At 36.4% G+C, this 23,730-nt stretch overlaps 2 protein-coding genes across 9 annotated transcripts in view; one reads left to right on the top strand and one right to left on the bottom strand.

Moving 5' to 3' along the window:
• Positions 1 to 5,185, top strand: part of CASD1 (CAS1 domain sialic acid O acetyltransferase 1) — a 28,532-nt gene extending 23,347 nt beyond the window's left edge. For all 3 annotated transcript variants that reach the window (XM_005518807.3, XM_088051353.1, XM_088051356.1), the window contains exons 15-18: positions 41 to 181; positions 709 to 786; positions 1,754 to 1,846; positions 2,846 to 5,185. In XM_005518807.3, coding sequence (XP_005518864.1) covers positions 41 to 181; positions 709 to 786; positions 1,754 to 1,846; positions 2,846 to 3,112 — 579 coding nt within the window. In that variant the 3' untranslated portion in view covers positions 3,113 to 5,185. The remainder of the gene's footprint in view (positions 1 to 40; positions 182 to 708; positions 787 to 1,753; positions 1,847 to 2,845) is intronic.
• An 870-nt stretch (positions 5,186 to 6,055) lies between these two features.
• SGCE (sarcoglycan epsilon) overlaps positions 6,056 to 23,730 on the bottom strand; it is a 33,138-nt gene continuing 15,463 nt past the window's right edge. For 3 of the 6 annotated variants that reach the window (XM_088051359.1, XM_088051388.1, XM_088051382.1), the window contains 9 exons: positions 21,284 to 21,356; positions 20,263 to 20,461; positions 18,112 to 18,274; positions 14,700 to 14,911; positions 13,931 to 13,957; positions 13,049 to 13,237; positions 11,431 to 11,474; positions 10,557 to 10,591; positions 8,000 to 8,899 (listed from right to left, as the gene is read on the bottom strand). In XM_088051359.1, coding sequence (XP_087907485.1) covers positions 8,849 to 8,899; positions 10,557 to 10,591; positions 11,431 to 11,474; positions 13,049 to 13,237; positions 13,931 to 13,957; positions 14,700 to 14,911; positions 18,112 to 18,274; positions 20,263 to 20,461; positions 21,284 to 21,356 — 993 coding nt within the window. In that variant the 3' untranslated portion in view covers positions 8,000 to 8,848. Of the gene's footprint in view, positions 7,544 to 7,999; positions 8,900 to 10,556; positions 10,592 to 11,430; positions 11,475 to 13,048; positions 13,238 to 13,930; positions 13,958 to 14,699; positions 14,912 to 18,111; positions 18,275 to 20,262; positions 20,462 to 21,283; positions 21,357 to 23,730 lie in introns of those variants that run through there. The other 3 variants (XM_014248729.2, XM_014248731.2, XM_088051362.1) reach the window with 3 other exon arrangements.

Genomic DNA, 23,730 nt, shown 5'->3' with positions numbered 1-23,730 from the left:
AACATAACTTTTACAGGTGTTTTTTATAACTCTTTTACAGGTGGTTTTTCATGGGATGCTGTTTGCTTTTATTTATCTGGCATTGCAGAAACGTCAGATGATATCAGAAGGAAAAGGAGATCCTCTTTTCTCCAACAGAGTTTCGAATGTTTTATTATTTATTTCAATTGTGTCCTTTTTGGTAAGTACCTATTCTAACCTAGTGTAATCAGGTTTGTAAATATTTGAAAAATAAGTTTACTGAAGTTGTTTAGTCAGTATTATATAACAAACCTTGAAAACTCAAATCTTTATCTGGAGATATTTCAGCTGGGTTTTTCTGTACAGCCCTCCCTGTCTACTCAATAAAATATTTTTCTGTTCAGTCAGATGTAGATGAAAACATAACTCTTTCAATTTATTTCAAAGCTTAAAAGAAAATAGGATCATAAAAATAACATGATAGATAAGACAGCTCTTATCTCCACACTTGATGGCTTGTCTATTTTTGATGATAAAAGATGTATTAATAATTATTCATCAGATAAGGATTCATTAGTTGCAAAGAAGAATTTGAGAGAAACACAAAAGTCATGTCTTTTTTTTCTCTTATTGTCCCACATCTGAGTGAACCAACTAATAATAAAGCAATTCAAAATATTGTACTCTTGATTCATTTTTAAATGTACATATAATTGCTTCACAGACTAATTTTTTAATATCTTTTAGACCTACTCTATTTGGGCTAGTAGCTGTAAAAACAAGACAGAGTGCAATGAGCTACATCCTTCTGTTTCTGTCGTGCAGGTAATTATTAGTCCTTTTGAGTACAGTGATAGAATCTAGTCTGTTCTTACTTGAGTTCTTTTAAAAATTGTTTTTAAGTATATTTGTGCTTTTGCATGGAATGTCAGATATTGATCTTCATTCCCGTGTCTGAAAGTGAAAAAGAATTTAACATTAGTCAGTTTTTCATTGCCTGTAAGCACTGAAATTGCACACTGATTGTGGTTTTGATTTATCTGGATGTCTTTAGTGTAGGTCTCATATGTGCCATTTAGGTCCAGTCCCAACTTTTGCCTACTTGCGTAGCAGTGGAAAACAAGTGGAAGAGAAGAAGGGTGTAGAAAAGCAGGAGTGTTTGGGAGGTATTGGTGGAGAAATCAGCCTGTGGGATCCTGTAGTCACTTCCAGACAGAGAGTGGCCACAAGGCCACATGTGGTTTTCTTAAATATAGATGTTCCTCTTGCTGTGTCCCCTGCCCCACTATATCCCAGTTGTCTCATTCTGTGCCCTGTTTCTTTTCTCATTAAGTTGTCCTGCTCTTTTGAGGGGCAGCAAGAGAGACTTAATTTTTTAATATTATTTTGTCCATCTTGACACCTTCTTTTTAAAAATTGAGGGTTAACTCAGATTTGAGGCCACCTTCATTCTAGGCTGGCATGGTGTAACATGTTTTGTGGCCATGCCTGGGAAACATGTAGTAACACCTGACAGCATCAAGGCCACAATTCTACTGGAGATGTAAATGTGACCTGCTATGCTGTAAGAATGGGTGTACAATATTTTTAGTTTCAATATCTACTTTGTTAAGTATAAATTGCATGAATTTTTGTTTGGTTTATATTTTTATTAGCTTTTAAAGAAATTTTAATGCAGGATGCATTTCACTTAGTGCAGTGAAAGTGGATGCACCTTTTATGTGTTTGTTTGGTTTATCATCCACAGTCACTTTCTTTGTTTTACCCTTTTTTATTTTTTTAAAAAATAAAGATTTTAGCTTTCATCCTCATCAGGAACATTCCCGGATATGTCCGATCTGTGTATAGCTCATTCTTCGCCTGGTTTGGCAAAATTTCCTTAGAGGTAAGTAAAACAACTGGAAGTACAGTGAATCAAAACTTAGAGAGGTGGTGTTATTGTCTAGATTGGACTATAACACATAGAGAAAACACTTATTGGATTGCTAAATGCCATGCTGTCATGTTTGACCTCTTTTAGCATTATAGCTTTTGTTGCACTTAAAAATCATGGCTGAAATAGCAGTCTCACAGGACCAAGCTTAATTCTTGTACTGTTTTAGGGGATGGGGTGATTTAAGGTTGTGAGAGTGGGGATTAAATGCTGGAGTGTGCTGTGAGGTATATGCAGTTGGAAGATAAGAATTTACACCGGTTGAAGAATTTGCATGAATTATGCTTACTAGTATAAGTACACTTATAAATGTGTTTGCTGTAGCAAGCTTTTTGTGACTAATAAAGAAATGTACCATTACAAATAAACCCCTTCTTAATGCAACTGTTACCTTGTTCCACTGAGTGTATATTTTGAAACAGTAGTAATTATCTTGCTTCCCCTTTTATTTGCTGTTTAGTGATACTAAATGTGGCATTGTACTGTATTACTAAAATATATTTCTAGGAGAAACTCATTGCAGTACAGTGTTTATAGAGTACAGGATTTTGTGGGTTTTTTAAAGGATCACATTTCACTCTTCCAATTCCTGGTGGGCTTTAGGTGCTGATCAGCTCCAGGAAGCTGTGCACCCATCAGCAGGTGAAGCATTCTCCCTTATTTGCAGGCATGTCTGTTCAGACCCTCACCAGAGAGACAGTAACTGAGGGAGGCAGATTCTTCCCTGCTCTGATGGAGTGTATCCAGTATGCACTTGGTTAAGGGCCAAGAAAACCTATTTCACTATGTGATTCAACAAGCTCATGGTTTGTAGCAAAAACATGTAGAAAGCAGCTTTTAACTTAAGCAAAAGTGTGTCAGTTGATGCAATAGTAATAATTATATGTGGTTTAGTAAGTAAAATATTTATATATATAAGTATTGCTAAACACTTTTTTTTTTTTCTTTTAGCTTTTCATTTGCCAATACCATATTTGGCTGGCAGCAGACACAAAGGGGATCTTGGTGCTCATTCCTGGATATCCAGTGTTTAATGTTCTTGTCAGCACTTTCATATTTGTGTGCGTGGCACATGAGATTTCTCAGATCACTAATGATCTTGCACAGATTGTGGTTCCTAAAGATAACTCGACTCTTATGAAAAGGATGCTATGCATAGCTGGATTTTTTTCTGGACTACACTTCTTCTCAGCAATGCAAGATCAGTCAAGGCATTGACTTGGAAACTTTCTTCAGGTTTACTTTGTGTCTGCCTGAAGAAAAATACTCAACTGGAGGTACAAGAAGACATTTAAATTAAGCGTGTGAAAAATGTATATAGTGGAAATGTACATATTTTGTGTGGAAATAGCCTTCTCAAATAATCTGAGAAACAAGAGTGCACTGTACAGAATTGCATGTGAAAATGAGTCTTTTCTACTGGATGTTTGTTGCTGTTTACATATCTGTTGAAAGGAGACATGAAGCAGTGCAGTGGTTGAGCAGTATCACGGGCACATGACGGGATTCAGCTGGCACTGGGCGAGCCCATGGCGAGGGGCCGTTCCAGCGCACACGGCACGGAGCACGCCCAGCACAGCCCGGAGCCTCCGGAACCACCGCCCGCGGCTGAGGCAGTGAGACCAGGGCATTGTTCTGAACAAAGTGCTAATTTGCTGGTTAGAAATTAGTGTTTGGGGTGGAAATATGTTATATGAAGCCCTTTAGATGTGGAAGTAAAAAGTAATCATCAATTCAGTGATTGAAGATTATATACAAGTTTACATAAAGTTTTATGAGGGGTTTTTTAGAAATTTAACATGTGTTCAGCAAATATGATGAATTCTGACACAAAATCTTTTTATGAAGAGAATTTGTGTTTTCTTCCTAAAATTGTTTGCTTTTTCATAAATTTTTCACTAGTTCATTTAACTGTGTGTAGTTCTGTGTATAATCCCAGTGAACAAACAAATGAATAATTTTCAGAGACTCAGTTCAAGATGGGAAATTTTTGGAAGACCCTCCAGGCTTTTTCAGTCAGATGGAATCCCATAATATCCCCTCCATTAGTTCTTAGGGGAACTGTGATCTTTGACAGTCTCCCTGTGTTTGTAGGTGACCTTGAATTAGGTCTCATTAGGGAACTGGTGCCATATTCTATGCTGTAATAACATTTTCATTTAAGAGGATGCTAGTCAGTCTGTTGGTATCATGAGCAGGAGGGATTGAGTGGTCAGCTTTGTTGCATGCAGATGGTTGAGTCTCAGAATTACAAGTGAAATGAGATTGGAGCTGTTTGGAGAAAACTTTTTTCCCATCCTTTTCAGCAGTGCCCAGTATTTCTTACTAATTTTTTCCTGTAGCAAAAACCCTATAATTGAAAGAAATAGTCCTTCAGTGTGGCAGAGACAAGCTGTTGTTTACATTCTACTTATCAGTGAAGTTATGGACATTTCTTGGTTGGTTGTGGGTTTGATTCAAGTAATAGTTTGGCTTCTTTGCTTTTTCATTTTATTCTTCTTATTATTTGTTAGCTGTCAAAAATATGAACACAATTTTCCAAACATATGTGCAATTATGTATGATTATAAACAACATCATCCTAATTTATACCATATATACTGTCACATGCATGTTTTTGTTCTTATCCCAGGTAAAACACTGAATTCAGTCTTGCAGCCATGAATGAATGCAAAACAAAGTTATGAAAATAATTAGTTCAATTTTTATTTTCTTGTGTGTGATGGAGAACAGTTTCTTTCAAAGAATGACCAGTCATTCATAATAAAAACAAAAAAGAAATCATTCACTTCCCCCAAATTCAGCAGTTTTACTAAGCCTGCCAGCTGTTTTCAAGATACTGGACAGATACTCAGCTGTTTGTTCTGTGTGCATATTGCTTCCAGTGCTTGGGAATTTAACCTCATCGATCAATACATTTGAGTGACCGAATGAAAGGGTGTAGGTGGACATTGTAGTGGGGGATAAGCAAGCATAACCTTCATCTATGCCAGTATTATGAGCAACAGGGAACTGTGAGCTTGAGGGATAATTTTTGTTTTGTTCTTCACAACATAACTATTGTAGATATAATTCTATTTATCTGTTGTACAGACTTGGTTAAAAGATTTATTTTTAATGTTTGAAATAATGCACTTGTTTACTTTTACTGTATGTGGGATAAATATATTTTCTTTTCAGGTTATGTAAAAATATGAAGTAATTTAAACATTAAATAAATGTGCTGTGGATGCTTATTTTTGTAATGGCAGCAGGATCATTTAAGTAAAAGCTCTCTCTTGCTTGTCTCTAGCTGTGCTGCAGTTCACTGTATCACAAACTAAGGCAGATGCAATGCAGGAAGACTGCTCTGCAGTAAATTGCACTGCTCTGATGAAATTACAGCTCGAGTAGCCAAAGCTCGAGGGCCCTCAGAAGAGCTCTGCAGCAGAGGCATCGGATACTTTTCCCTGCCAGGAACTCTGCAGCAGAGCTCTGCAGGAAAGCAGAGGAACTGACTTGGCTTTTCTTTCTTTGGTCTGGCAACATCAAGAAACCAAGCCCATCTTTAAGACTTGCTTGAGTTACAGAATTACTTGAGCTATTTAAATCCCACTCGCAGTAGAAGGGGATCCTTAAGCAAAGGAAGTACCAATCTCTTTAATCTTGTGAGCAATGACAAGAGACAAGGAAATGGCCTGAAATTGTGTCAGGAGCTTCAGGCTGGATATCTGGAAAAAGGTTCTTCACCCAGAGGGTGGTTGAACAGGCTCCCCTGGGAAGTGGTCACAGCACCAAAGCTGACAGAGTCCAGGAAGCATTGTGACAATGCTCTCAGGCACGTGCTGTGACCCTTGGGGATGGTCCTGTGCACGGCTGGGAGTTGGACTTGATGATCTTGATGAGTCCCTTCCCAACTCAGCATATTCTGTGCTCCCCAAAGCTCCTGATTTTATCAGCAAGGAGAATCACAGTTCAGGGGCCCACATTAGATATTAAGTGTGGCAAACCCTCTCCAGTGACGGCATCCAGTCAGGCATTATCCCCAGTTAAACAAATCCCACACCATTTCCTCTAGCCCAGGTCTCAGACCTGACCGTGCAGTATTGTGGCTGGAACATTATCAGCTGTAACAATGTTGTTTAGGCACCCTTTTGTAAAATAATCAGGCAACAACTTCACTACTTTGTGTTTTCTGTTTTATTAGATTATACATTTCATGTATGTACAAAGAGATGTGTAGGGCTTTCTGTTTAATTTGGTTGAAACTTAATACAATATCAATTCATATTGCCATCATATAATGTTAAAAGAGGCTGTGAATTTACTGTCTTAATTACTAATAATTCTTTAGCCATTGTCTTTAACCAGCTTTATAAATCTATGCTTTCAGAGTAATTGTTTAATAAGCAAAAATAAATAATTTGTTATTAAACTTACCTCAGATAAATGAAGATTTCAATCATAAAATAGTTCAGGTTCTTAATAGCCAACCTACATCATTAGGTTATTTTCAAAATAGGCGGAGCCTCCACTGCTACAAACAGATTCTTTATGCATGTATGTAACAGGTTATTTCCTTAAATATATCAGCACTGTTACATTAGTACAAATAAGGTGGGAGAGGGGTAGATCCATTGATTGTCATGTCATCCTGGAGTTATCAGAAATTACTATGATCCACACCCAGAACTATTTACAAAGTTTAAATCCTACATTGCATTAAAAATCATTATTTAAAATCCACTCCATTCATTTTGGTTTCAAAACACTGACAGCTGATACATTTGAAAATAGTATAAACTAATAGAAGCTAAATGCTGATTGTACTTCAGTTTTTTTTTTTCAGCTTGGGTAAGAGATGAAAATGTTTAGTTTGCTATAAACCTCAGTGTGCAGTTTTGTGATTGGCTTTTCACTGATAACCATCCAAGCTGCTGGAAAGAAGGGGGGGTGCCTCTGAGGAGGCTGATTGACTGGTGAAGTCTCTTCCCTGGTATCTTTTGGATGAGGTAGGAAGGCATGATGGATGCCACTTGGAAAGTGAGTAGGAATGGCTCTTTATTCCACCTGTTTCGTGATCTGCCTTTAACTTCTCAGCTTGAATGGTCTAACAACCTGGTCGAACAACCACCAGCAGGATTTGCTGCCACACCTGGTGGGCTGTGCTGAGCATGCAGAGCAGCTTTGTAAACTGATTCTGGAGGTCTGACAATATACAAGTAGGTACCACATACTGAGCACTGCTTATATACTTTGCTGCCATAGTTATCATAGTTGGTGCTCAAAATTAGTCTAAGCAGCTCAGGACTTGTTCTATCTGCTGGGATCCTGCATTCAGGTCCGAGCCTACAAACACGTCAATGGTGCTTAAAAATTAAGGTAAATTAAGGTTCTGTTATTTGACAGAACTGGGTCATAACTGTAAAAAGAGAAAAACAAAGACAAACAAAAAACCACAAAAACAAGAGCAACTACTTTGGTCTTTATACAAAATGACCTCATTTTACAGATTCCTTTTATCCTCAGTCTTAAATTCCAAAACTACTCAAATTTCTCTTAGCAGAGACTTCAGGAACCTCAGCTAAGGAAATGTAGCCAGCACTTAGCAATTTTAAAGCAGACGCAGTTTTCTGCTTACAATGCAATGTCCTGATGAACATACAGCTTCTGAAAGAGAAAATATTACAGAAAAAAAGACAAAGTGTAAGTGTCAGCTTAAAACAATACCATGCTTTGAGGTAAAACCCCAAGAAACTCTTGGTGTCAGCTGCTACAGCTGCAGACCCTGAAGTCCTGTGTGATGTCCTTAAATTTGAAGATTTAAAGAAGCATCAGAAATTAATTTAAAATCTGGTGAAAAGTGTCAGTAGGTGAATTATAGTTGTCTGTTGAAAACCATGGAAACCCCAGTTCAGATCCTTTTAGCAAAGTCCATATATTATTGAGCTTTCAGCTGCATGGACGAATGCCTCTCAAAAAAACCACTTCCCAGCAAAGTATGCCTTTAATTAAGTCCTTTTCAAGATGTGAAAATATAATCCCTGGTTTACTGGATATGTAATTCTCCCACAACAGTTTGTGCTCCAAAAATGAAAAAAAAATGTGGAGGATATAAAAAATAAACAGCATTGGGGTTGTTTATTGGGAATATCACAAAAAAAAAGAAAATTAGGAGTGTTTTTAAAGACTTAGTCCAGGTATACTGTACCAAATTAAACCCTTGTTTATTATTATTATTACTTAATGCAGGCATTAAGTTTTACCTACACTAGTTTGTAACAGTTTCTACTAATATAACCAGATGAATGAATGGACAGATTTTAAATGCTTTATTGCTTACAAGATCTGAAATAGCATAAATATCTGGTAAAAGAGCAAAAATCCAATTTTTATCATGAGTAGTTCAGTTATTTTCTCTGGGGGGGTTATTTATTTTTAAAAAATAACTTTGCTCATTATATTTGGTAATCTCTAAAAAATTAATATCTAATATATGTGCAATACTATTTCTGAGCCTCATCATGTTGCACAAGTTTTCATGCTTGTCCACTACAGCTTTTCCTGTGCAAATGTTAGGCAATTATATCATCCCATTAACGGTCTGAAATCCTTTGAATCTCTAAAGTTTTGATTTCCCTGTTAAAACTTTCAGGAGAGATCACAAGACAGAATAAAGCTTGATATTTATTAATACACACATATATATATACATACATATACATCTATATATGTATATATATATACATTAAAGATTACTTTCAGAATGTAACAAATATAAAAAGTTATAAGTGTTTACAAATTGTCAAAAATGTCCAAAGTACAAAAGGATACAGTACATCAGTTATATGGAAGTGATTGTACTCCTGGCACTGAAAGCATCATAATACTGTGGGCATGCACAATATACACCAGAAAAACTCATGCATCAACCAGAACAAATAAGGAAGTGAGACAATTTGCTGCCTTCTTTGATTACAAATTCATTGCTTCTGTTAGTTTTCTTTCCTCAGGAATACCATTTACCTGCAAATAGATGAGAATTTATATAATCCATCAGTCACACATGATGCTTCAATAGTACTCAACTGTCAAGTATGAGCACAGCACATAAATAATATTTATTATTCCTTTATCAACAACCACATTGGAGAAACACTCCAAGTACAACCTGGATGAAAAGATGACATACACATGACAAAGCATTCTTCTGGGAAGGGAGAGGGCTGGGAAAAGATTAATTGGGAATTTATCTTTCTATTTGGGGGGATCTAACAGGCTTCATAGGGAGGCTGAGGCACAAAACTGAAAAGGTGGAACATAGCGTACATGCAATATTTAGTCTTTTATTTATAGGAATACCCTAAAAGCTTTTTCATCTAAGCACCTTTAACAGTGCTTGTGAATTCTGCCGATTGACAGAGAGACAATTATAAAACCTAATGTATCTGTTCATAATGGAGACCAGTAGCAATTTTCATCAGTGTAATAAACATTAGATGGGAGTTGTCACCTCTTACATAATTCTTTCCCAATTTTAATTTGTGAAAAAGTCAAGCATTATGTCAGCTATTAAGTCTGCCTTTTTATATAAGGTTAAAATAAAACTATTCCTTACTGGGGATTCAGATAATTCCTGAAGTGGACAACAGTTATTATCCATGGTCTGCTTTTCAAATTACTAAATACAATCTACTGAAGATTTAAAATAAAAATTTCTTATTCACAGCTGTGACTGATAGTATGTTAAATTCCCTGAATATATTACTGTGAGGAAAGGAAGAAAATTTAACAATTAAAGCCTCATTCTATAGGTTTTTTGGCTTTAGGATATTCTGTTTCTGCAAATTTCTTACTTGAACAGGTCAATAAAATCGATGGCTAGGTTTGTATTCATGCTACTAAAAAACTCTTAGTAGTGCCTGAAGTTTGTTTTAAATCATAGCTTCCTGAAAAGCTAACATTCTGTCAAAAGGAGTTACGGATATCCTTTCAGAAAAGCTGCAAAAGGCACATGCCATCATGTCATGGAAGTGCTTGCAGGGTCACCTGCACATCTGAGCTACAAAGCAAGGTGTTATGATAAACCAAGGGAAGAGGAGGAAATGCCCTCTGTCCCAAATACATTCCACCACCCACCCCCCTGGATTTCTGAGAGCTTGTCACAGGCAGCATCTGGGATTAATATGAAAGAACAGTTGTATTCTACAAAAATAATGTACTGCAGAAAATACAGGAGAATTTTAAAGATCTAATTTTAGGGCAGTTTTTCAGTGCAACTCAAAAGTGACAGACCCGTGCTAGTTTGTATTTCATACCTTTGCAAAAATGCCTCACTGCTGCCACTGTACAGTATTACCAGGTGATTTTGCATCTTATTTGCTGCAAGACAGACTGGAATTCTTTAAATGAAACAGTCATAGTAGAGGAGCAGCACTATGTGACACTTTGATTCTACCTTCTAAACAGTGTGAATGAGAAGAGCTGTGCTAAATGTAAACCCATTGCTGGAGGCCCTGGATCAAGGCTTTGACTGCCAGGGTCATCCACCATTTCCAGCATATGTACAATGCAGAACACAAATGGCAAAGCTACCAGAACTGCTGTCAGACTTTTTGTACCTGTGTTTTTAATTTTCACATAACAAAACCTGCATGAAGAGAAACATCTATTATATACTTGCCTCAAATCTTTGAAATGTTGTCATACGAAATTCTCCTTTAATCCCCGAAAGCAGTAATGAAGAAGAAGGATTTTCAATGAAAAGAAAGCTGCTTATGTAAGTCCTGAGTTAAAACACATCTGCTTGGAGCTGTAGTTCCCATATTATGTTCAAAACATACGTATCTCTCTAGAGTTTTGATTAAATACCTCTTTGAATATTTAAAAATTACACTTGGCCTCTACTTTTTCCCTGTATGGTCCTCATCCCCTTTCACATGGCTATGGCTGTAGGTTTTTCTCTAACCTGAGATGCTAAGTAGAGAGGACAGTCAGCCTTAGTCCACAGTCTGATGGTCACTCCTGACCTCAGTCAGTTCACGAGCATTTGTGAGAATGATATAAAAGTGATGACTGTGACACAAGAAACCTAAAGCATGGATGTGCCTCATCACAGATTCCCCAGTACCAATACATTATGTCTAGTAACTGCAACTAAGAGCTCCTTCTTCAAAGCTTAACTAATATTGGTGAGAATTACAAATTTAAATTTCCTATCAAGTGTCAGAATCTGAACCATGTGATTGCCTTTGGGAATCTGGCTGTAGCTTCACGTAACAGAAAATTATTTATATGAGGTTTCTAAGTTAACTGAACCAAATTCTAACCTCTCATGCAGAGTCCTAACGTAGCATTTCTTCCTTTTTTAATCAATCCCATGCCAAAATTTTCACTGATGTAAAAAAAAAAAAATAAAAATTGTAGAATGACAATTCTGTAATACTTTACTCTATTTGCAAATTCTTTTCACTGTCCACAGACTGTATACATTTTGACTAGTGTTTTCTCCACACTGGTCACTTAATAATTACAGTATTTTCTGAGTATTTACTGACCTGCACTCTGCTGCTGTGGAATCTGAGTCTGATGTGGCAGGTTCCTATAAAAAAACCATTTAATATCTTTAATGCTTCCATACAAAGTCTGAAGTGTATTGTGACAAAAGCTCAGTATTTACACTTCCTTTTTTTTTTTCTTATGAAGCAATAATCTTTTTTCACTCTGCAAATACAGATGTCCAAACGTTAGCCAAGACCATGAAATAAAGACAATTAGTGTGAAAGTAGTTGTTATTATTGCACTTGTCAGCTACATTCAAAAGTTCAGACTTGGTGGAATGCCAGAGGCAACAAGAGTCACCATGGGTTTTGAAGTTCAGCAGTTTGATTTCTCTAAGTGAATATTCCATATTCCATGACTACAGCAAAGGTGACAGCATTTGCAACATAGTTATTGGCTGCAGAATGAATGAATGGTCAGCTACTTCTTCGTGTCAGACCAGTTCACTAATCAAGGCAGTTTCATTTTTGTGCTCTGCTAAAGTGTCTATTTTAACAGCTACCAGATAGATGTGTTTTTACAGAAAGGTTACAATGTAGGTGAAGCAGATAAATACTCTATGTACAACTCAAGAAAGCCTTTGGTACAAGATCTGACACCCCAGTCATAAAAACTGTTATTCTGAATATAGAAGAGAAGCTGTAGAAGATGAAGCAGAGCACTTCGCAGCACTTGTACAAGGAATAATTTATACAGCTGTCCTTTCTGGAGAATTTAGCTTTTGGGACAGGGAGAAGAAAACACACCTGCAGCATGGCTCTACATTGTGAAGGGAATTTAGGACTAGCATGTGTAAATTAGGGCTGAGTTAGAGCTGGTACAGGACCAGTACCACTGGGGCCATGCAGGCCTGACAGCAGAGGAGGTACCAGCTGGAGCTGGTGTTAAAACACAGCACTGGAGAATACCAACCACTTCTGAGACCTTCTGAGACTGCCCCAGATCTGCTTAGCCCCAGGCACCTTAACCAAACCTTCCCAGAAATGCCTCTTTGCTATAGCTCTACGGACTTGTCTGAATTAGAACATGCGCAAAGCATTGAGTCTGCCTTACTAGTTTCACTACGTTGATAAATGAACTCTAAGGAACGGGAATTAATTTTTTTTCTGGTTTTTTCTTGGAAAGAGTGGCAACAATGGAAACAGGAGAGGGCTATGAGCATTTTTCTTGGCAAGTCTGAATTTATTATCTGTGCAATGGAGTATGTTCAATGTCAACATTTCAAACACAAACCATGTGTGACAGGTACATGGCTAACTTACAAAGTCTGGATTTGAAACCCAGAAATCAGAACCCCAAAAATATGGGTCAAGAGACAAGGTGTCTAAAATAGAACAGTTCTAACTGATTCCTCTGTCAAAAGCAGTTTTCCTCCAAAACATGCAGAAATCTAACTGTCCCATGCCAAGCCTCTTGCAAGCTTGCAGACTGAAAGCCAGCCATTTAATCTTACAACAGAAGGCCTTTCGTCCTGCTGGAAATGCAAACATCAGAGCAATCCTGAACTAGAGAGTCATTACTGAATCCTCCCATAATGAACACATTTTGGAGGACAAGCACTGGAATCTAGGTCGTGCAGCACAGTGAGCATTAAGAACCAGTGTGAACACTTACTGCTGTGTCTGCATCAGAGGCATGCTGGTGTTGTCGTAGCTGTCCGTGTGCAGGGGCGGGACGATCTCGCCCGTCACCGGGTGAAACACGGGCAGCGTGGAAAGCGGCCACGCGATCTCTCTGTTCTTGGACATGTCACGAAGCTCTTTGGTTGATTTCTGTATAGCACTGTGGTGCACCAGCTGGATGCTGCGTCAGAAGAAAATAAAATAGTGAGTACATACTTTAAGTGCTCTATCAAAAGAGAGAATTTTTCTATTATTATTATTAAAGTACAAGGACTTTGATGCATGCTACAGACTACAGTGCAACAATTACAACCTTCACATAGTTAAATTAATAAATATTTATTTAACTTTTTAAGGCAGTAATTATTCCATTAGATTTTTCTGTTTGAATAGATATTTTTCATAGGATTCAAGACTGTGCAGTTTGTGGCTGATGTTTCATTTATTTCCTGCAGTTAAAGTTTTGGTTAACTCTTGATTCTTGTGGTAGATTCATAAAAGCTTGTAAATTAATTTTAAAACACTCCATATTATAGGCACTGGTTACCTTCCAGGATATTTATTCTCCTTTTCATTGTCTTTAAAAGACAAGTTGGAAAGTCCAATAACCAGGAGTATTAATTGCATATTAACATATTTATTCTAACCACACTATTTTATTTTGAATTGACCATCTTTAATTTCAAACCCTTTTTATTCTGGTCTTCTATCCTTTACCAATATTCTGATTTAAAAGCAGCTTTCACATTTATGAATTAAACCATGAATTTGAGAGAATGAATGAAGATTATGACACATATGTATGAAGCATGACGAGCTACTGAGAATGAAAATTAAATGGTAAAAGAAAAATAACAGGAAAGAAGACACTTACTCTGGTGTTTGCATGTTTCTCTTTTCCCTAAAAACAAAACAAAATTTATGAATTAAATAATAGCATTGATAGTTGGAACATTAATCTATCTGATGATGAAAACAGTACATGATGTGGAAATGCTGACAAGGTTATTGCTAAATGCAACTTGGCAGCATTTAACGGGGTTTATGATGAGGCCTTGATGAACGCACGTAGAGAGATGTGATAGTGGTGGCAGAAACACACAGACACACACACAGGGAAATGAAAAATGCAGGTTAAAGAACAAGCTTCTGGCTAAAATAAATTCTGTGACAAAATGAAATTGTAGTTTGTGTAAGAAATGGCAGAAATCACGTTACTTGCTGCTTTCCCTTTATGTGTTTTTCTTTGATAATATGTCTTAATTCAGTTAATCTCCTCAACCAGGTTTATGTTATAAAAGTTACCATTTTAAAAATTACTTAATATTTTCCTGAACCAATGATCCTTTATTAGTATTTTATTTGCTGGGGGCATTTTGGAGAGCTGTGCACATTTTGAGGAGTTTTGTGCATATGTTGAGTATTTTAACCCTTTCTAGAACAACTAAAGGCCCTACATCCACTTGCTTGGAAATTAGTGCATGTGCTTAAGTGTAAAATAGTTCAGAATTACAAGCAGATACCTTTTAGCCTGTTTTAAATGTTTATAATGAACTCAATGGAGATATTCTAGCAAATAACCTTCTATGCATTATAATCTTAGAAAAATGAAGAGTTACTTATTAGCATGTTAAAGTACTCACACTCCTTCCCGTCGGCAGCACATGATATAAGCAAGTATTAGGAAAAGCACCAGTGCTATTGCCGAGGGCACTGCCAGTGTAATTAGGAAATCCGAGTAATAGTCTCTGCTTTTCAGTGTATCAGAAGGTGGCTTGTATTCTCCACCATCAGGTAATATTCCCTCTCCACGAATCACTTCCTGAAAGGTGGAAACTTGTTTTGTATTGTCAACCTGTTACCCAGGAAAAAAACAGAAAAAGGAAAAAAAAAACAAAACCACAATTAAATAGCAAAGTAACAGAATGTAAAAATAGGCAGGTATTTAACTAACCATTAACATACAAAAAGAACCATATTACACATTTTACAAATTCTATATGATTTAATCCTACCACTTTTTTTAAATAATAGAAGCTTTCATTTTATGAAGCTTCTGATCAGCGTAATAAGTAATGTTATAATATTACTACTCTCTTTTGTGCCTACCAGAGATACCATGTCTTTGACAGATTAATTTTAGACATATGTCACACAAACAGTATTTGAGTACTAATTCAGTAAACATTTTTAGTGCAACCTAATTAACTCATTCTGATTTCTTTTTGATTAATTCATCCATTTCTTACTAGTCTTCCTAAATAATAATACTGTCTTCTCTTACATAAATGTGGCAAAAATGAAGTCACATAGCTACAATGTTCTTCCTTCTCCTTCATATCACACTTTTACATCCAGGGCTCAAAAAATCAAGAGCCATCAACTGAGCTGCCAAGGACAGCTCATTGTCTCCCTCACACAAATTAAATTAGCCTCCAAAAGCTGCATTCCTGCTCACAATTTTTGTGTGTATGTGTGTGTCCGTACTCAATGATCCTAGAAATACAAACCTGTTTTGCTGCTAAATTTCCTATTGCTTTGGACTGCCATTCCCAGATGACTTAATTTTCTGCATTCATTTTTTTGTTATCTTCAGTTAGATGTTACTGTCAATTTTTACCAGTGCTAGCTTTAAGATCATTAATCTCCAGATCATAAAAACAAATAAAATATATTTGCTCACATGCTTGACCTTTTGTCTGTCTTTTCATTAAGAAATTTTGCAAATGATGGTCACTTCTTTATCACTTACACTTCAAGTCATAAAATGCTGTATTACAGCTTAGGCAATGGGTGAAGAGATTTTTATGAAATTCCAGAAATCCCGCTGAGCCTCAAATGCACGTGCACACCCACATATATATGTGTTTGTTAAACAAAAATGAATTGATCTCTGCTCATTAATTCCAGAGTATCTTCTCTGTTAGGTACACTGAGTTCTACCTGGCTGCTTAGCTGAATCTCAAACTCTAACAACACACAAAAAGTACGTACTTACTGATGTGACTGACAGTCCCATACACAGCGTGAGAAGAAGTTGTCAGAGAGCAGCCTCAAGTGGAACACTTATTACATTGTCCATCCTTGCAGAATGTGGGATCCCCAAACTTAAATCCATGCTTTGGGTGCTAACTGCCAACACCAGCTCATAAACAATATGAGGATGAGGATATGATGGCTCTACTTTCTATCACTTGTTTAAATTGTGGATATGGGAAACACACCTCAACTCCCTCACAGCCCATAGATCTGGGGAGAATTCCCAGATCTCTCAGCTTGCCTTGAGAAAGCAGATTGTGATTAGATAGAGGGAAGCTTGGCTCCCTTTTCCTTTCGATGCAGCAGGTTACAGCAGAAATGCTGCTGGCAACAATAAACACCCCTGAGATAGTTTAAATTCCGTTACTGTGGCACACAGCCAAAACAAGTGCTAAATTCCAGAAGACTGTGTTATAGCTGCTGCAGAAAATAACAGTTCTCTGGAAGCCTGTTCCTGTTACACATCCCAGGGTGATCTCTGCTTTTCTCAAACCAGCATGACAATGCTGCTTGATAAGTTTATGAGCCACTGCCACTTTCAGGCATTTTTTTCTGAAGTACTCCTAACCAGTTTATTTTCCTTCTGTGTGGGCACTGCTGACTATTCTTGCTTTAGTGCATTATCCCTCTGCTGCTTCTTTTAAAATTCATCCTATTTTCCAAGACTGTTTCTCCAATTTCTCACGACGTTTCTGAATTCCATCATGTCCTTCAATGCACCTGCAGATCCTTTCAACTTCATGGGGAACTACAAATTTAATTTAATATGCACATTCCATCATCCAGCTATTAATGAGGAATAGCCAGGAATTATTATTAATTCTGCTATGATTATGGCCACCAACCAGCTCTCCACTAGGACCTAGCTTCATCTAGGCCGTGTTCCTGAGCTTGCTTGTGGACAGTATAAAAAAACCTTACCAAGAAGGAATGACATTTGCTTTTTCACCTTGGTTCTACTTCTTCCTTGTAGACAGAAATGGAAGACTTGACATAGTCAAGTCTTTCCAAATACCAGCTGCCTTCTGCTATTTTTCAGGTGCTGGTAAGTATTGCTGTGTACACTTGGGCCTTTTACAATTTCTCAACAGAAAGCAAATAAAAAGCAAATAATCTGGGTATTCTTTTGAAACATGTATTTTCCAACCTTCTAGAACCTTTCCTAATTTAGAGTGAATAGGCAGAAAAGACTGGAAGTTATCCAATCAATTTTGTGTATGAATACCTTTCCTTATACTCAATAAGTTTTTTCCATCCAGTGTTTAATATCTCCCTTTCAGCTTCCTCCTGGGTAATATCTGAAGCAGCTTAACAACCATCTAAGTTTATTTTATATTCTTTCACTGTCATTGTTCAGATTTATCTGCAACATTCTCTTTGCATTATTTCTTGATCTTTCTTATGGGAACTAAAACAAAACAACTTAAAAAGTCTCTCTGGGAATTATTCTCCTTTCATGGTAAATACTCTAGTTTTTGGTTATCATTTTTCTTGCATCTGACTGAGAAGAATGTTCCTATTTATTATTTAATTAGTCAACATTACTTTCATTCCTTTTTCTATTTAATTTTTAACATAAAACAGAGACATAAATAAAACAGACAATTTTCAGGAATAGTTTTTTAACAGTGTACTATTAACTGGTCAGTGTAGAATCAGTATCTGAGAAAAGATATATGTATGCACACACTTTTTCGGGAAATGTAACCAGCAGGATCAGCATTCTGAATTACTGAACTACACCTCTCATTACTTTTAGTTTTTTAAGCTTTGGAGCTCTCTAGCCATTTATAGAATTTACTGCTAGTGAAAACAAATACAGTGGTTTCACTGGAGCTCAACTCTAACAGAATTTAGCTTGCACAGCAAAATCCTTTCAGGTTAAGAGTGTCTGCTAGACGGAAAAAAATATCAGTCACAATAAAGTGGAATTGGCAACATTGGCTGACCAGACTGGCAAAACTCTTACCTGTACTTCTACAAATATCACTTCTATGCAATAATAAAATAACTCACCAGAGAGATTTTACACCAGTCAATATGGAATTGAGTACGAAATTTTTTATCACAGGTTATTACAGGCTCCATTTCTTGACTGCACCTCAGCTGATTTTGTGGGTTTTCCACTTCTCGTAAACACGAGGAGAAAGGAACATCTGCCCCAACCATCACGTACACACTGCAGAAAGAGATGAGTGACAGAGCATCAGGTTGTGTCACAAATCCCCAAAGGACAATGATGTACTCTTCCAAACATTATTGCTGTACACAGTAACATTCAGCTGTTATTTAAAGATTGAAATTACTTTTTAAAATAATTTTTCTTCATAGTATACTTTTATATCTTTAAGCATACAAATAACAGACTGAAATCAGAAGGACTTTCCTAGCTGCTTATTACAACATTTTCTGGTTTGCTTGTTAATGCAAATGTTTCATTACCATCAGTGGTGCCAATTTCTATGAAGTCAAAGAACTCCAAGTGTGGCTTCCTCATGTAAGTAAATCAGTACTATTTTTGAAAATTGTATTAAAATAGCAGCATTTTTTTTAAAGGAAATCTTTAATCTTGCTCATCATAGATTTTTTAGAGATTCCTCCCATGTTTTCAGAATAGATTCACAATGACTAGTTATTGCTAAACCTAATAGAGCTATGAACATGCTAACCCCCAGTTTCTTCTAAAAGGTTCCATACTGTAGCTATGCACAGCAAACAAAATTTGCTTCAGAATACTGAAAGCTGAAGGTAAACCTAATACTTGATTTACCATTACCATATGATGCCTTAAGATGCTGGCAAAGGACCCTGGATTCACTACTCCAGAGTTAACAAAGCTTCTGCTCCTGAAACAACTGTAAAAAGCCTAAACAGTGGACTGAAGAGAGAAAACAAGAAGAATGCGACTTCATAACCTGAAGCTATAATTGGACAATTAACCTCAATATAAAGATAGACCAAAACTTATAAAACTGTGAGATCTCATGACCAGTTGTCCACCTTGTGACCATTTTGGGTCCATCTTGAGTGCAGCCCTGGCCAGGCTCTTGTACTGCCCAAGGTGTATCCTTTAAGGTCTTTCAGTAAATACCTGCTTTATTCTTAACTCTGTCTAGCCTCTGTTCTAGGTCAGCCTTCTCAAGGCAGCACATACATAAAATAAGAGCTACTACACTGTATGTAAAATACAGTCTGCTGCACCAGGTAATAATGTACCAATGGATTTTGAAACAGAAATTAGGTCCTGGCTGCCATTTGTTACAGCAGGCATTATCTAAATATTTGAAGTGTAGTCATTGGTATTAAGTGACTGCTATTACTCTGGCTAGTACAGAAGTCACTTTCCTTCTTTAAATGTGCTCAAAAACTCCAGAGACACAAAAGGATTCTGAAAAAGCCAGTATTTTCTGCACACATCTCATATTTTGAACCTTCATCCCTTTCTTAGATACTATTTGATTCCAAAATATCTAAAATAATCTAAAAGTAACTAAGCATCTTCACTTTCACCAGAGAAAAGCACTGTCAAAACCATATTTGAAAAAACTGGATCCTTATTAGTTTCCAGTTAAATACTGTTTAGAACAGTATTTACGGTTACAAATCACAAACGGAAACAATCCATTCCAGCAGTTTACACTTAGTAAACTGAGCTCCCCAGACAATTTACAACTTTCAGAAGAAAGTCAAAACTGCTCTTGAATCAAATAACTAACTCAGCATGAGCGCAGCTAAAAATTACTGTTACATGCTAACTTCTCTCAGAAATTGAAGCATCTCTGCAATCTCTTCTCTATCAGAACTTGCTTCAAAATTTTGAGCTTAATGAATTTGGAAGAGTTAAAAACTTGAAAAGCATGTCAAATGACTGCTCAGAAGTAAAACTGGGATCACAAAAAAACCCATATTTACTATCAATTATAGTTAATGGTATTTATTAGTATTCCTTGGATTATAACATCAATATATAGGAACTGTGCACTGTTGTCGTGGTTTCTAACACAATAAACTTGGGGCTCAGACCATGAATAAACTTTTCACATCTAATTCCAAAACATAAAACAGCAATTGCAAAGTTTCTAAAAAACTTGAAAAAATATTAGGCTTCTCAGTAACAACAACAAAAAAAAATAGTGAAGCAAAAACACCATACTGACACATGCTTACCCCTCTTTCATGTCATTAATTGGAAGTGGAACTCTCCCTCCCCTGTCAAGGGCTGAAGTAATATTTATAGCATTCAAGCGTTCTGGCTGCCATACATTTTTCACTGCTCCGAGGAAGTCACCAAGAACTTCACTTGCTAACATTTCTTCTACATTCATGTTCCTTATGAAGAATTCCGCTTGATATGGTAAAGGAAAATCTATTTGTGAGGAAAAAGAATGTTTTATTAAACACAGGCTCAATAAATCCAAAAATAAATCTTCAAAATATCTGGAGAAATTATTAGTGTAATAATACTTTAAGACTGATACACCTTTCAAAAAATCTTGTGTGTTTGAATTAGCTCATTTTGAACCTACTGTGATTATGTTTAATTCAGTAGAGAGTACCATTAGCTGCTACTTGAGCTAAAACCCTTCAGGTATTTGGAAAAAACAGGGAGATAAAGAAGCAGACTACAGGAGAAGAGTCACAGTTGTAAAACTTCATTAAACAGATATAATTACATTCATGCTAATTTGTGAGTCAAAACCAATCTGCAGCTACAATGGATTCCAACTCATGACACTCCAGAATGCAAATGTGATGAAGAGAATTAATTTTAGGGTCCAAATGTCCATGTATGCTATAACCTGTTGTTTTCTGATCCTGCCTACACAATTGTTCATTGCTCAAGGCACACACAGAACTAAGAAAACTAAACAACTTGCGGAGAGTAAAATCACCCGTCTTTTCTTTGAAAAGACAAGGGAAATTTTGAATTCGAAGCAGTTTGATGAGAAACAAATATGCAAACATTTTACTCTGAATGAAGAAAAGCAGTCCTGAATGAGAGAAGTAATCTTGATTAAAAAAACAAAATGAATTAAACGAGGAAAACTTCTCTTACTTCTGCCCTGTGCCTTGTGTTTGGTTTGAATACCAGACAACCATTTTACAGTATTTATCTTGAAAAGCAGGAGCCCATAAGAGGGTGTTGCTGATTCAGTTAAAAATACAACCAGCCATATTCTGTACATACCTTCTGCTGACATTATATTAATGATCAAATTGTGTCTTGCTGTTTCAAAGGTACGCCTGTTATATGCAGTGATCTAGAGTGAAAAAGATAACATTACAAAACAATGCAAAAATTAAAATTATATAAATGAAACATCAGTGGAAGTTAAATTGGTAACTGAGGAATACTTATTTGCTTTTAAGTACCTTGCCTCCTTATTTTGAAACCTATGAACATTCATTCACTGATATAAAATTTGAAAGGTAAGGTAATTTATTTAATGCAGTACTACCTTCAAGTCAGGATATTGGTATTTTCTTGACCAGTCTATAGCCAAATACAATTAACAAAGGGATATATGTAAAAATAATATCTTTTGGCCCTGATGGAAGTGTTCTGCCATACATGTGTATTCTTTATCTTCTGTTATCTTTAAGAACCACCATAAGGACAGATTGGTTTCTCCATTTCCCCATGCAGCCTCCAACCCCCCTCCATCAATTCTGTAAGAGCTAAATTCATTGATAGCTCCTAGGAAATAAACTACATGGAGAGGTTTTTTACAGGAAAAAGTGTTGGGATGCCAGGAATTCTCATCTTTGGGTCTGCTATTTAGTTTTAGCTCTGGATCCAGTGAAGTCTCAGTCCATGAATGTACTCAAAATAATGCTCCAACACAAGTAGTTTTTTTAAAAAAAAATCATGGAATCTGTAAATGTAGAAGTGAAAACCAGGAGATAGATGCAACATTTGTGACTCTTATTTTTTGAAACATACACCTTCATGAATAAAATATGCAAAGATACTGATCTAAAAGTTAAAATATCTAGGATACCTGAAATGCATGCAAGCGGTTACTTCTCAGTGGTGACTGTACTCCAAGGTTGTACTACGATTAAGTGCTCATTCATATAAGAAATATGTATTCATAAGAATAAGGCTGGATATCAGTATAATTATGTATTATCTTCTCTACCTTTTTTATCCCTGCAAGGTGATAAATCTTTCATGAAACAAACAGAAAAGTTTTTAATTTTAGATTTCATTTCACTGATTTTGAGACCAAAGGAGAGGCAGAGTGACAACAGCGACAGAACTATGTTGCTTCTCAGCAAACAGAGCCACAAACCACTGTCACACTATTAAATAAATAAAAGTAACAGATGTTGCGTTTCTTTTAAGTATTTGAATGAAAAGGAAAAATGCTGCAGAGTATCTAAGCAGGTTTAAATGGAGAGGGAAAAGCTTACTCAACACAATCAGATCTCATTTAACACTACAATTTCACTATAAAATTAACAGGAGATTTCTCTAGTCCTAATTCAGCTAATTTTTCAAAGGGTTGCTTCACCAGAAGTTGAACCACTAGCACCCAGAAAATCAAACCCCCTTTTTGTACAAGCTCTGTACATGAGCAGGGCAGTACCCACTGTGAACCTGCACTCCAGCAGTGGGAGCTACCAGCGTAGACTATGCATCACACCAAGGAATGGCAGAGATTGCCTCTGTCCTGAATATTCATTCAAACACAAACTGTCTTTGCAGAGCTTTCAAAGGAGCTTGAGCTCAAGAGTGTTACCTGCTCTGCTGCAGTGCTATGCAGAATGCTAGCCTCTCCTAATCAGGAGGTCTCCTCCAGTTAAGTGACCTCCTCATGATATTCCCTCAGGAATTATAACATGATGGAAGTTATATTCAGGCCAGAAATATGCAGTCACTCCTCTCAGAAGGCACTAGGAAGAGGATCAAATGCCATCTGCTCTCCTCACATACTGCAAAATTAATTCAAAAGCCATATCTAAGACTGGAACTGCAAGGAATTAATTTTATATGCTAGGCAAGATTTACTTCAAATATGGCTTGGGGTCATGCTTAGAATGGAGGTCTCGATATAGATCCTAGAAGCTAAAAGCACATACTATTTAAAAACTGGCAACTTCAAATAATGGTTTCCTCCACATAAAACTAAGCAAAGCCTGCAAGAACTTCTGCACATGATCAATTCTCAGATGTTATTAGTCCTGCTGAAATCAAAACAGAATCAATACAAAATTAAGCATGGGTGGAACTATCTATAATATAACTTAACATTCAGAGCTGTCATGCTTGAGGAAGAAAAACTACATCAAATAAAATTTAGAAAAAAAATATATTCATCAAGGTTTTAAGACAAATATATGCTGAAGCAGCAAAATGGTTGGAGCAAGTTAATGTGCAGATTTCTTAACACTCTGAACCACACAGTGTCTTATTCAGCCTGCTGTCTATGAAATACATGGTAGAAAATATTGTCCCTTTTCCCTTTTGAATTGTTGCTCAATGAATAACTAGTGCTTTTATATATTTGAATAGCTAACTCTCAAAAATACAGTTTTGTCATTGTTACACGTGTAAGAATTAAATTCATAAAAGTGCTAACTAAAGTAAAACCTATCAATAAACATGAATAATGAACAAAGGGATGTTTG

This window comes from Pseudopodoces humilis, chromosome 1, assembly GCF_049639895.1.
Source record: "Pseudopodoces humilis isolate 2021_Gansu_Grassland_sample_001 chromosome 1, ASM4963989v1, whole genome shotgun sequence".
NCBI classification, from domain to species: domain Eukaryota; kingdom Metazoa; phylum Chordata; class Aves; order Passeriformes; family Paridae; genus Pseudopodoces; species Pseudopodoces humilis.
This window is presented reverse-complemented; position numbering and strand designations above follow the sequence as displayed.